This window comes from Gigantopelta aegis, chromosome 5 (genome assembly GCF_016097555.1).
Source record: "Gigantopelta aegis isolate Gae_Host chromosome 5, Gae_host_genome, whole genome shotgun sequence".
Taxonomy (NCBI): domain Eukaryota; kingdom Metazoa; phylum Mollusca; class Gastropoda; order Neomphalida; family Peltospiridae; genus Gigantopelta; species Gigantopelta aegis.
This window is the reverse complement of record NC_054703.1, coordinates 25,833,945-25,846,416: the sequence shown is the minus strand read 5'-3', so window position 1 is coordinate 25,846,416 and position 12,472 is coordinate 25,833,945. Positions and strand designations below refer to the sequence as shown.

General features: G+C 41.9%; 1 protein-coding gene across 2 annotated transcripts; it reads left to right on the top strand.

Annotated features, from left to right (window-relative positions):
- Positions 1-2,369: 2,369 nt before the first annotated feature.
- Positions 2,370-8,231, top strand: LOC121372896 (WAP four-disulfide core domain protein 18-like). 2 transcript variants are annotated; one of them, XM_041499332.1, is made up of 3 exons: positions 2,370-2,477; positions 4,329-4,481; positions 8,060-8,231. In XM_041499332.1, the coding sequence occupies exons 1-3, from the start codon at positions 2,444-2,446 to the stop codon at positions 8,173-8,175; spliced, it is 303 nt and encodes a 100-aa protein (XP_041355266.1). In that variant the 5' UTR covers positions 2,370-2,443; the 3' UTR covers positions 8,176-8,231. The 2 variants fall into 2 exon arrangements, with proteins under 2 accessions (XP_041355266.1, XP_041355267.1); XM_041499333.1 differs by lacking the exon at positions 8,060-8,231 and adding an exon at positions 5,602-5,738.
- Positions 8,232-12,472: the final 4,241 nt, after the last annotated feature.

Below are 12,472 nucleotides of genomic sequence, written 5' to 3'. Positions count from 1 at the left end.
AACAAGAAAAACAAGTGGTATATGGTCCTGTATATTTGTTTCACTCGTTTATAGTCCACATTTATCCCACTCGTGGAATAATAATCTTGCGCACTATAAACTCGTGCAATAAACAACATGAGGAAAACGGACCGGCCTCGGTGGCGTCGTGGCAGGCCATCGGTCTACAGGCTGGTAGGTACTGGGTTTGGATCCCAGTCGAGGCATGGGATTTTTAATCCAGATACCGACTCCAAACCCTGAGTGAGTGCTCAGCAAGGCTCAGTGGGTAGGTGTAAACCACTTGCACCGACCAGTGATCCATAACTGGTTCAACAAAGGCCATGGTTTGTGCTATCCTGCCTGTGGGAAGCGCAAATAAAAGATCCCTTGCTGCTAATCGGAAGAGTAGCCCATGTAGTGGCGACAGCGGGTTTCCTCTCAAAATCTGTGTGGTCCTTAACCATATGTCTGACGCCATATAACCGTGAATAAAATGTGTTGGGTGCGTCGTTAAATAAAACATTTCTTTCTTTCTTTACATGAGGAAAACAACTAATATGCGGTTCTGTATCTTTTTTCTCCCAGTATATTAATTATATCGCAATAACTTATATACTTCTGGTACTTTCTCATGGTGGTAACAGCCAATCCTCTGTTAGTGGGCTCAACCTAGACTTTCAAAATTAACAAGTCGGGAAAAGAAAATAACTTTAGCACATTGCAAATTATGAACAGGGCTGTTCCTAGCTTAAAATAAGGGGGGAGGGAGAAACAAAGCACAGTAATAGAAGGTGTTATGCAGGCAGGCAAAAAGTCACTCTTGAATTGAAAATGGTACTTTCTCGTTTTTTGCTGCTTTGTAGATGTGGAACTGTTACAATGTTAGCTAAGGACAATAACCTTAGAACTCTAACCGGATAGGCAAAGACGCCCGCTCTAATACACCAACAACCCTATGTTTGACGTTAAATACCTTTACATCGATTATTTTGCAGTTCGCTTATAACAAATATTTGACATATTAATGACTAATACACACATTACAGGAAGAAACCCGTCAGGACAGAACTCAGGATCGCCATTCCCCAGACTCTTTGGTGATACATGGAGGGCAGCACTAACGTATTTAACAGGAACATAATTGAAACGGGGCGTTGTCGGCTTTCTTCCTGTAGTGGGTGTATTAGTGGTTAATATGTGAAACATTTGTTATCGGCGAACTCGAAAAAAGTATTTAACGTCAAACAAAGGGTTATTGTTGTATTAGATCCGATCCGAAAATAACTATTTATATGACTTTGGACACTTTTTAAATCGGGCATTTGTAAATTTAAAAAAATCCACTTTAGCCCTAAATTTAGTCATGGAGGAGGGGGTTTCTCCACTAGGAGATTGGGGCACCCGCCACAGAAAGTTTATTTAGTGGGTGGGACGAAATTAAGGGGTGGCATCAGTCATATCGGGAGTTTCAGTGTGACCGAAACTTGGGGGGGGGGACCGAGGGGGAGGGGGCAGGCCCCCGGACAAACCTAACTCCCCCTACGGCCGAAACCGCCTACGCCCTACGGCACCTATCCTATTACCTACATACACATACAAACACACACACACACACACAAACACACACACACAAACACACACACAAACGTACACACACACGCACACACACATACCACACACACACATACACACACGTACACACATACGCACACACACACAGACACACACCACACACACACACACACATCACACCATACCACACACGTATACCACACCATACCACACACACACACACACACACACAAACACACACACGTACACACACACGCACACACACACATACCACACACACACATACACACACGTACACACATACGCACACACACACAGACACACACCACACACACACATCACACCATACCACACGTATACCACACCACACACACACACATACACACACTCACACTCACACACACTCACACTCACACACACACACACACTCACACACACTCACACACACATACACACACACACACACTCACACACACTCACACACACACACACATACACACACACATACACACACACACACACACACTCACACTCACACACACACACTCACACACACACACACACTCACACTCACACACACACATACACACACACTCACACACACACATCACACCATACCACACACGTATACCACACCATACCACACACACACACACACACACACCACACCGCACAACACACACACACACACACCACACACACACACACCACACCGCACAACACCCAGTGAAAAGTTATAGATCCCAAGCCTGATTATGGTATTCTTAATAATTTGATTTTTGAACTGTTGACAGTCTAGGTTTGTTAGTGAACCACACAACCCAATAAATAGACATACAACGTGTCAGTTCCGTGCTTCCTTATCGACTGTGAGAAGTGTTTTGGAGTCATGAAAGTTCTTCTGTTAGCCGCGTGTATTGCAGGTAAACTACAGAGATAAGACGTTACAGTTTTGTTTTGTTTTGTTTAACGACACCATTGGAGCACATTGAATGATTAATCATCGGCTATTGGATGTTAAACATTAGGTAATTTCGACATATAGTCTTAGAGAGGAAAACCGCGACGAGAAGGAGAAATAGCCCCATGGACCCACCGACGGGGATCGATCCCAGACCGACCGCACATCAAGCGGACGTTTTACCACTGGGCTACGCCCCCCCCCCCCCCCCCCCCCCCCCCCCCCCTTAAGACATAACAGATAAACTGCCTTTCTTAGACATCAGTTACGAAAGAAAAGGAATATGTGTTTATTTAAGGCCCAAAACACATCAGGTCTGGATCTGGGTCTGGGTCTGGCGAGTGTGGAGTATTTTGACGTCTTGGTCTGTAACTGTTACGTGTTATCAATATATATTAATGCGTTCAAGGGACATACCCTAGTTTTTAAACACTAACGTATATTTTTTTTTTAATTATAATAATCGTTTTTGATAACTTAAATCATAGTTTACTTAGATTTTATTGTTTAGATTCTCAGTTTCCTTACATTCGAAGTGTTATGGGTCATCCTGGTGTTTTTAATATCACAAAATGCATTTCTCATATTTTTAAAAACGCACGTGCGTCTGAGAAGTAACAGTTATGGAGTCAAGTTTTAGTCTGTTTTCAGAGGGTATTTCGCCATTTCAAAGTCACAGGCTCGTGTTTCACTCAATTGTATCTTTATCCAAATGTGTTACAGATTTGTAGATTAAATATACTTAGTGTTAATTTTCACGGGTTGAAACTAGGGTATGTCCCTTTCATATCTTTAGATAAATTTACTTCTTTAAACATCGACAATATTATAAGTATGAGAAATTCACATTGATTAATATGTACCTTTCCTGATGGTTATTAAGAAACATTAATTAGTAAGGTTCGAACATTGTTCAGCTGCCAGTCTGGCAGTGTGAAAATGTAGCGCTTGGTCTATGACGTCTGTTGCCAGATCTGTAGTTGATGTCAGCACAGACGACGTGGTGTGTTTTGTCAGAGAGAGAGAGAGAGAGAGAGAGAGAGAGAGAGAGAGAGAGAGAGAGAGAGAGAGAGAGAGAGAGAGAGAGAGAGAGAGAGAGAGAGAGAGAGAGAGAGAGAGAGAGAGAGAGAGAGATAAACAGTCAAGAGAGAGAGAGAGAGAGAGATAAACAGAGTCAAAGAGAGAGAGAGAGAGAGAGAGAGAGAGAGAGAGAGAGAGAGGGAGAGAGAGAGAGAGACAGACAGAGACAGACACTGAGAGAGAGAGAGAGAGAGAGAGAGAGAGAGAGAGAGAGAGAGAGAAAACATGCAAAGTAGCAATGGATCGTTTATATGCACCATCCCATAGACAGGACAGCACATACCACCGCCACTGATATACCAATCGTAGTGCACTGGCTGGAATGAGAAATAGCTCAATGGGCCCACCGACGGGGATCGATCCCATACATAGATAATATACACACACAAACGCACACACATCAGGCACGGTAGACACTAGGAGCTGACTGAGATCGAGGGCTCAAAGAAAAGTTTCTAGAGGGGTCACTGTAACATTTCGAAAACTAAATGTCCTGAAATGCAATTTCCTGCATTCTACAAATAAAATTCATCTCTGCCTTAAAATTTACTACCATTAATATTTTTATTCGAAATTATTAGGCCTACTACCCCCCCCCCCTCCCGCTCCGCCGTGCCTGCACACACATGAAAATATTTTTAATCAATCGTCATTCCTCGATACCTTTTCTGTTTCAATATCTTTGTTTTTGCTTGTTTTTAAATGATTAATTTTTGTCTTCTTTTTTTTTCAGTTGCGTGTGCCGCACCACGTGAGAGGGCAGTTTTCGGTATCTGTGTTGAAATGTGTACCAGCAACTCCTGCCCGGCGGGACAGAGCTGTCGATCAAATGGGTGTGGCCATACCTGTCAATCAGATTCCACATTCGCCATTAACCACCTTCCTCGTAAGTATGCGATCACTTTAAGACACCCCCATCCCCCGCTAAAAACACCCAAAATATTTAACACAGAGTATGGATCTCTTGACAGGGCCGTGCCCCAAGCTTGCTGTCAGTTGAGCTATCTCAGTATCACCCGAGCTCGGGGTACATGGAACGTGCAGTGTATGCCGGGTAATCATTCCCTATCTGGGGTCATAACCCCGGCGTAATTAATCCAACCGCTATTGCTTTATCCGTATGACCAGCGTGCATTCTCACACTGGTGAAGAGGGTGAAAATTGGTGCATGTGGCTTTAAACCTTTCCATTGATGCACTCAGTCTTGGGTTGGAAAAGGTAGTAGAATGAAATATCCCCTATTATCTCAGGTGGGACACGAACCCATTACCTACCAGCCTTAAATTAAAAAAATGTTTAGTGTAAAACCCTGCGTTACAGAAGATACCGAGATGCGAATAATATATCCAGAAGTCTTAAGCGACAAGTCAAGTCAGATCGGGTCGGGTCAGGTCATAGGGCATAACGTGCACATTTAGAGCAAGCTGTTGTAGCGCACGCCTGTCATGGGCACAGGTGTCGACCCATGCTGGCTCCTCCGTCCAGGACAGAAATGGGTTTGGGTGAGTGAAAGGAAGTGAGTACCAGCAGCCCGAACTGAGGCCGATTTCACTAAACATCGTAAGTTTACGTCTACTACTAGCAGTTACATACCGGGCGTACATTTACAAGTATTGGGCATCTATTTCACGAAGAAAAATTACATTACGGAAGCTGGAGCATTTTAATGACAAAAGAAAATGAAATATGTGTTCTTCTAACTATATTTGTTGTACTATAATAGTAATAAGATATAGAATAATACATGAGTGGCCGTTAGATACCATTTATATAACAACGAGTTGTTTTAAAAGTTATCTAATGAGCATTTGTCGTGCTATCGAATTTTGAATGTCCAGTAGGATTAAGTCCAAAATATAAAAATTGCGCAGTTTTCCTGGCGCATAACTTGGAACGATTTATCTAAGGAATGGAGCTGTTTGAATAATTTTGACTCAGTTTGCCGAATTGTAGCTGACTTTTAAAGCGGCCGGTCTACTAGCTTTAAATATTTTTTCTTTTCGCAGAATGTGGGCTAGTGATGTGCGCCCTCTATTGTCCAAACGGGTTCGCCACTGGAAAAGACGGATGCCCCACCTGTTCTTGCAATCCTCCCTTAAACATTCTGTCGCTTTAATGCGTGAATAAACATACTTTAATCAATGACAAGTGTTTAAGTGAAATTGAAGTTGCACCTTATTTAGCCCGAGTACTCTGACTGTAAGAGAGCTAGACGGACATTTGGGACATTTGGACGGTTATCAGCCCGAGTACTCCGACTGTAAGAGAGCTAGACGGACATTTGGACGGTTATCAGCCCTCTCTTACAGTCAGAGTATTCAGGGAACATCTCATTTAGTCAGTCTTCAATGTGGAATCGGTACAGGTGCGTGTGCAAGGGGAGGGTTTCGACACAAAACCCTCCCTGCTCAAGCAAATTTTCGTTATTTTCAGTATATTTTCATGGGAAGTATGACTTTTAAAGAGACATACCCTAGTTTTTAAACACTAAGGCATATTTTTTTCCTATTAGAGCCGTTTTTGATAGCTGAAATCATACTTAGATTTATTGTTTAAGATTGTTCCGTATATTTGAAGTGTTTTTGGTCATCCTAGTGTTTTTAATATCACAAAATGCATTTCTCATATTTTTAAAAACGCACGTGCGTCTGAGAGGTAACAGTTATGGAGTCGAGTTTTAGTCTATTTTTAGAAAATGGGCAGAATTTTGAAAATAGCAATTAGTAAAAAAGTTAATAGAATAATAAAAAAAATAAAAAAAAGGTTACAAGCCAAAAATAAAAAGAATTGACTGCTCGGCCGAATATTTATATAATTTGGAGCATTTTAGAAGGACAGTCCAAAATTAAATAAGAGAAAAAATTGAGGATCGGACTATTTAATAATATTTTTAAAAAAGAAGTAATTTCGACATAAAATTTTGAACGCAGATCTAAAAGTTTAAAGTCCGATCGATATGTTCACGCGAGTGGCCTCGTTAAGGCCGTTTGGGTGCACAGCTTAAAGGGACGAGATGGGTTGCATCCCGTCAAGAAAACCCCTAGATTGACAGTCGACAGACGTTGAAGGCGTAGTGCTGTGCTGAAATACAGATCTTGAGAAGCCGGATCCGTCTGAACGAGAGAGAGTATCAGACTAGGGTATAGTCCAGTCGTCATGGTTTGGTATAGTGGTGCGGACGGGCCCGACTCCGGAGGATACGAGATGGTATTACTATAAAGCAAGGTAAAGTCTAGAAAAAGAGTAGTAGGGGCCGACCCCGCTTCCTATTTCTTCTTAGAGTGGGGCGGTCAATCTTCCAGTGCTGTTAGGACAGGCTCGGACATGTAGAGACTAAACGCGAACAACCGTGGCGTTCTGCAGAATGGCCGTCATACGAGTCACGAAAATAAAAACTAGTCGACAGTCAGACGGAGAAATGACGTGGAGGCAAGGAATCTCGCTAAAAAAGAATCCAACCTGGTGGTGCAGACTGTCGAAACGAGAAGCGTTCCAGCGTTCAATCAGTTCCAATAGCCGCATACATCCCAGTAGAAAACTTCATTTCGCTGACAAAAACATCGAAATGAAGGACCCCCAAGTCGAGCACACGAAAGCACGTGCAGTGTGCACAAGCGAAACAAACACGTCTTACCGCATGGAGCTCCAGACTGGGAATCAAAAAAACAACTTTAAGCTAATATTGATAAAAGCACTAAACCTAGTACATGGGTGTTTTGATTTGATAGGTACTAGTATTCAATAACATTAGAAGTGGACTACAACAAAATTCGACTTTTAAAAGATGTGGCGACATTTTTGACGGGTGCGCTTAGATTAACAACTAATCTGCCGTAGGAGTCGTATACGACGAGAATCGAGTTGTAAGACAAATAACTGGATTAGTCGTTGACGTCGGGAGATCGGCGAGTTGGACAACTCCGTTGTGACAGTTGGTAGTCTGAACCTAGCACAACGTTAAATGAATGTGATATGATAGAACACGATGACACAAGTCAAATAATGGAAAGAAACTGAACTGCAGTGCTCTGAAAAGCTTACTAATACCAAAAAACTTTAGTTTTGTGTAACGACACCACTAGTTCATATTCATTTATTATTGTAAACTGACTGCGAGTGTGTTCTCTATTGTGATTGGTTAATTACATGCCCTTCGGTCAAAAATGACATTTGCGGGATCAAATAGACAATAACACCCGCAAATCTAAAAAACTCTATATGGTTATCTCCTAAATCATCAGCTGTTGGATGTCAAACATATGGTCATTTTAACACAGTCATAGAGAGGAAACCCGCTACATTGTTGCATTAGTAGCAAGAGATCTTTTTTATGCATCATCCCACAGACAGAATAGCACATACCACGGCATTTGATATACCAGTCGTGGTGCACTGGCTAGAACGAGAAATAGTTCCAATGGAGACTTATTAATACATGTATCATTTAATATTTTCTTTTCACAGAATGCAGTCTGATGTTGTGCGATCTCTACTGCCCGAACGGGTTCGCTACTGGAAAAGACGGGTGCCCAACCTGTACTTGCAATCACGGTTCGCCCTTTCACATTCTGCCGATTTAACGAGTGTATAAACATAATTTTTAAAAACGACAAATGATTAAATGGAAATAAAATTATACTTGAATTAGTTGTCAACGAGGAACGAGTGCTAAATTGTTCTACCTGTGTGGCGGGACAAGAGGCCAGGCGCGTGTGCAGGAATTTTAACAGGGGTGGGGTGGGGGGTGGGGGTCTAGACTGTGAATCACAGTGTGATAAGGGAAATTTATATAGGAGGGTCGAGTCATGCTTCCCCGAAAAATTATTTTTTAAAAATGGAAATTTACTCGGGGGTGGGGGGTGGGGGGTGGGGGGGGGGTCATCCCTCAAAACCCTCCCCTGCAGAACGCGCTTGGAGAAATATAATCTAGGCCCCTCTCTCTCTCTCTCTCTTCTGTCTCTCTCTCTCTCTCTCTCTCTCTCTCTCTCTCTCTCTCTCTCTCTCTCTCTCTCTCTCTCTCTCTCTCTCTCTCTCTCTCTCTCTCTCTCTCTCTCTCTCTCTCTCACTTTCTCTCTGTCTATCTGTCTCTGTCTCTGTCTATGTCACCGGCCTCGGTGGCGTCGTGGTTAGGCCATCGGTCTACAGGCTGGTAGGTACTGGGTTCGGATCTCAGTCGAGGCATGGAATTTTTAATCCAGATACCGACTCCAAACCCTGAGTGAGTGCTCTGCAAGGCTCAATGGGTAGGTGTAAACCACTTGCACCGACCAGTGATCCATAACTGGTTCAACAAAGGCCATGGTTTGTGCTATCCTGCCTGTGGGAAGCCTGTCTGTGTAAAAGAGTAGCATATGTGGCGACAGCGGGTTTTCTCTAAAAAAACAGTGTCAGAATGACCATATGTTTGACGTCCAATAGCCGATGATAAGATAAAATATCAATGTGCTCTAGTGGCGTCGTCAAATAAAACAAACTTCTTCTTCTTCTGTCTCTGTCACTTTCTGTCTGTCTCTCTCTTTGTCTGTCACTTTCTGTATCTCTCTCTCTCTCTCTCTCTCTCTCTCTCTCTCTCTCTCTCTCTCTCCTCTCTCCTCTCTCTCTCTCTCTCTCTCTCTCTCTCTCTCTCTCTCTCTCTCTCAGCTGCCTCTCAGAATTGTTTGTATAGGTTAGGTGAAAAAGAAAGGAATGTTTGTTTAGGAATGCTGTCCGTGTTGGTGCCCTAAGGACTTGAGGCTGGTAGGTACTGGGTTCGCAACCTGGTACCGGCTGCCTCAGAATTTTGAATTCTTTGTATAGGTTAGGTGAGAAAGAAAGGAATGTTTATTTAAGAACGCTGTCCTTGTTGGTGGTGTAGAGACACATGGACTACTACCAAAAGAGCAACAAGATCTCTTCTATATGCAGAGGCGGGATGTAGCCCAGTGGTAAAGCGTTTGCTTGATGCGCGGTCGGTCTAGGATCGATCCCCGTCAGTGGACCCATTGGCTATTTCTCGTTCCAGCTAGTGCTCCACAACTGGTTTAACAAAGGCTGTGGTATGTACTGTCCTGTCTGTGAGATGGTGCATATAAAAGATCCCTTGCTGCTAATCGAAAAAGAGTAGCCTATGAAGTGGTGACTGCAGGTGTCCTCTCAATATCTGTGCGGTCCATAACCATATGCCTGACGCCATATAACCGTAAATAAAATGTGTTGTGTCGTTAAATAAAATATTTCCTTCTTTTCTTCTTCTATACACCATGCCTCAATAGCCTCTATTGGAAACACACTTATCTGCCCTTGATTTGCATGTGTGCTAAGCGGCCTGAACATCCATTAAATTACTTCCAGCGCATCATCTTGTCTCAATCAGCATCATGCTCACCCGATACTAAACAAGCCTTTTTTTCTTTAATTAATTCTAAAACTGCCTTTATAAAACACTCCAAAGGCAAGTATCAAATAGCTAGGGAAAACACAAGTATGATATACAAGTTGTGGTACACAGGTTTTAAGACCGAAAACCATTTGCAGTTTAATCAGAAGCAAAAAAAAGAAGTTTGTTTTAACGCCACTAGAGCATATTGATTTTTATCTTATCATCGGCTATTGGATGTCAAACATATGGTCATTCTGACACTGTTTTTAGAGGAAACCCGCTGTCGCCACATAGGCTACTCTTTTACGACAGGCAACAAGGGATCTTTTATTTGCACTTCCCACAGGCAGGATAGCACAAACCATGGCCTTTGTTGAACCAGTTATGGAACAGTGGTCGATGCAAGTGGTTTACACCTACCCACTGAGCCTTGCGGAGTACTCACTCAGGGTTTGGAGTCGGTATCTGGATTAAAAATCCCCCGTCTCGACTGGGATCCGAACCCAGTTCCTACCAGCCTGCAGACCGATGGCCTAACCACGACGCCACCGAGACCGGTCAGAAGCAAAAAACAACGAGAACACTTTAAAATAGCTTTCCGATATCTAGTAGTTTATTCCCATGCAGCAATAATGGGGACAATACAATGAGGTACAATTGTTGACGAAGTAGAACTTAAATATTCTGAACAAAACAAGAAAACTGTATATAATCACACTTAACATCACATAATATTAAAACCCTGAAACCCTTAAAAAAACAAACAATAATAATAATAATAATTTAAAAACATAATTAAAATTAAGCATGTAAAAAAAAAAAAAAAAAAAAATTAAATCACATTAGGCTGGCCAGACATAATTAGAACTTACGAGTAGAATTTATTTTATTAGAATTCAAATCACTGAAAAAAAGTAATAATGATTAAAATAGACACTTGGGGATATTTGATGAGCAAACCTCTGCGAGTCCGTTTGGAAAGGTTACCTTACACCAAATTAACAACCAATTTAAAAGAAGATTATCATTATTTTTTTTTATTTTTTTATTTTAATGAAAGCAAAAACCCCAAAGGAGTGGCGATTTACATTTTACCCTTTCTGAAAGTAACTAGTGTGTCAGATATTTTAAAAGATTTTAAATGTTATAGTAGCACCCCCATTTTCACAGTACTCGGCCAAATGACAAATGTTTGAGAACGTCACTAGCCCTCACAGAAGCTTCGACTAGTGCCCTATGTATTACAGCTATACAGTTGTTAATTTCCACTATCCCAGACCAAAAATGCACTAGCCAAGATCAATGGCTAGTGGATTTGTCGAACCCAGAGTACCGACACCCTCATACCTGCCTTGGGAGAAAATATTACATGAGATACTTGATATCACACTGCGATATCACATGCATGTGAGATAACAATTTAAAGACATCCCATGTTGTTCCATGGTGATGATCTACATGCTGAAGCCACACCGGCTAATGAAATTAATACCAAAATCAGTTTGTGATGTACAAGTTAAAAATGTGCAAGCAGCAGCACGGTAAATTTTAGCTGCAAAAAGATGTTTAAATTATTTTACTACGCTCGCGTCCGTTACATACCATTTACCTTGATAAAGTATTAAATAAAAACGTATCTCCACTAACATTTAGTCATTAGGTACTTTTTTAAACGAGCTGTAAGGTAATTGGTATCTGACGGAACTTCATCTAGATCCCTCAGTATAGAGATATTGGACATATACACACATGAAGTGCAACCTCTTGTTTGTGGATACCTTAACATAAAGGACAACCAGTCCTTTGATTAATTAAAATCATTAAAGAAAGCAATATCAAAATATTGGACTCCATACTTGCTGGATGCCAATACAAAAGCATAACAAACATCGTAAACCCGCAATCATTTCATCTGAAGTTGATTTACATATGGCAAGTAAATTAAAGTTCAAGCACGCTGTCCTGGGTAGACACCTCAGCTATTTGGGCTGTCTGTCCAGGTACCCGAAGCAATCTTAGCACTAAGATGACATTAGCTGCATAGCTACCATATGGACTTAAGACGATCTTAGTGCAAACGTAGCTTCGTAAAACGGGACACAGGGCCCCGAAACAATTTTGGCATTAAGATCACCTTACTAGCAATTGCTTAACTACCGTATATACTAAAAGTGATCTTAGCACTGTTTTTTTTCTTTCTTTAAACTTATTTTCGTGCTTATATCCAATTAAGGTTCAAGCACGCTGTCCTGAGCACACACCTCAGCTATCTGGGCTGTCTATCCAGGACAGGTTAATTGTTAGTGGTTAGAGAGAGAGAAGACAATATAGTGGTCTTGCACCTACCCATTTGGTTGTTAAAACTCGCTCTGGGTAGGAGCCGGTACCGGGCTGCGAACCCTGTACCTATCGGCCTTATGTCCGATGGCTTAACCACAACACCACCGAGACTGGTTATATCTTAGCACTAAGATCGCTTCATGGAACGGGACCCAGGACAGTGGGTTAATGATTACGAG

What these genes read in the sequence shown, in the direction of transcription:
- LOC121372896 (XM_041499332.1), top strand. Translation starts at nt 2,444, where the DNA reads ATGAAAGTTCTTCTGTTAGCCGCGTGTATTGCAG. An exon ending in GTTAGCCGCGTGTATTGCAG is followed by an intron (nt 2,478 to 4,328) that starts GTAAACTACAGA and finishes TTTTTTTTTCAG; the next exon opens with TTGCGTGTGCCGCACCACGT. An exon ending in CGCCATTAACCACCTTCCTC is followed by an intron (nt 4,482 to 8,059) that starts GTAAGTATGCGA and finishes TTCTTTTCACAG; the next exon opens with AATGCAGTCTGATGTTGTGC.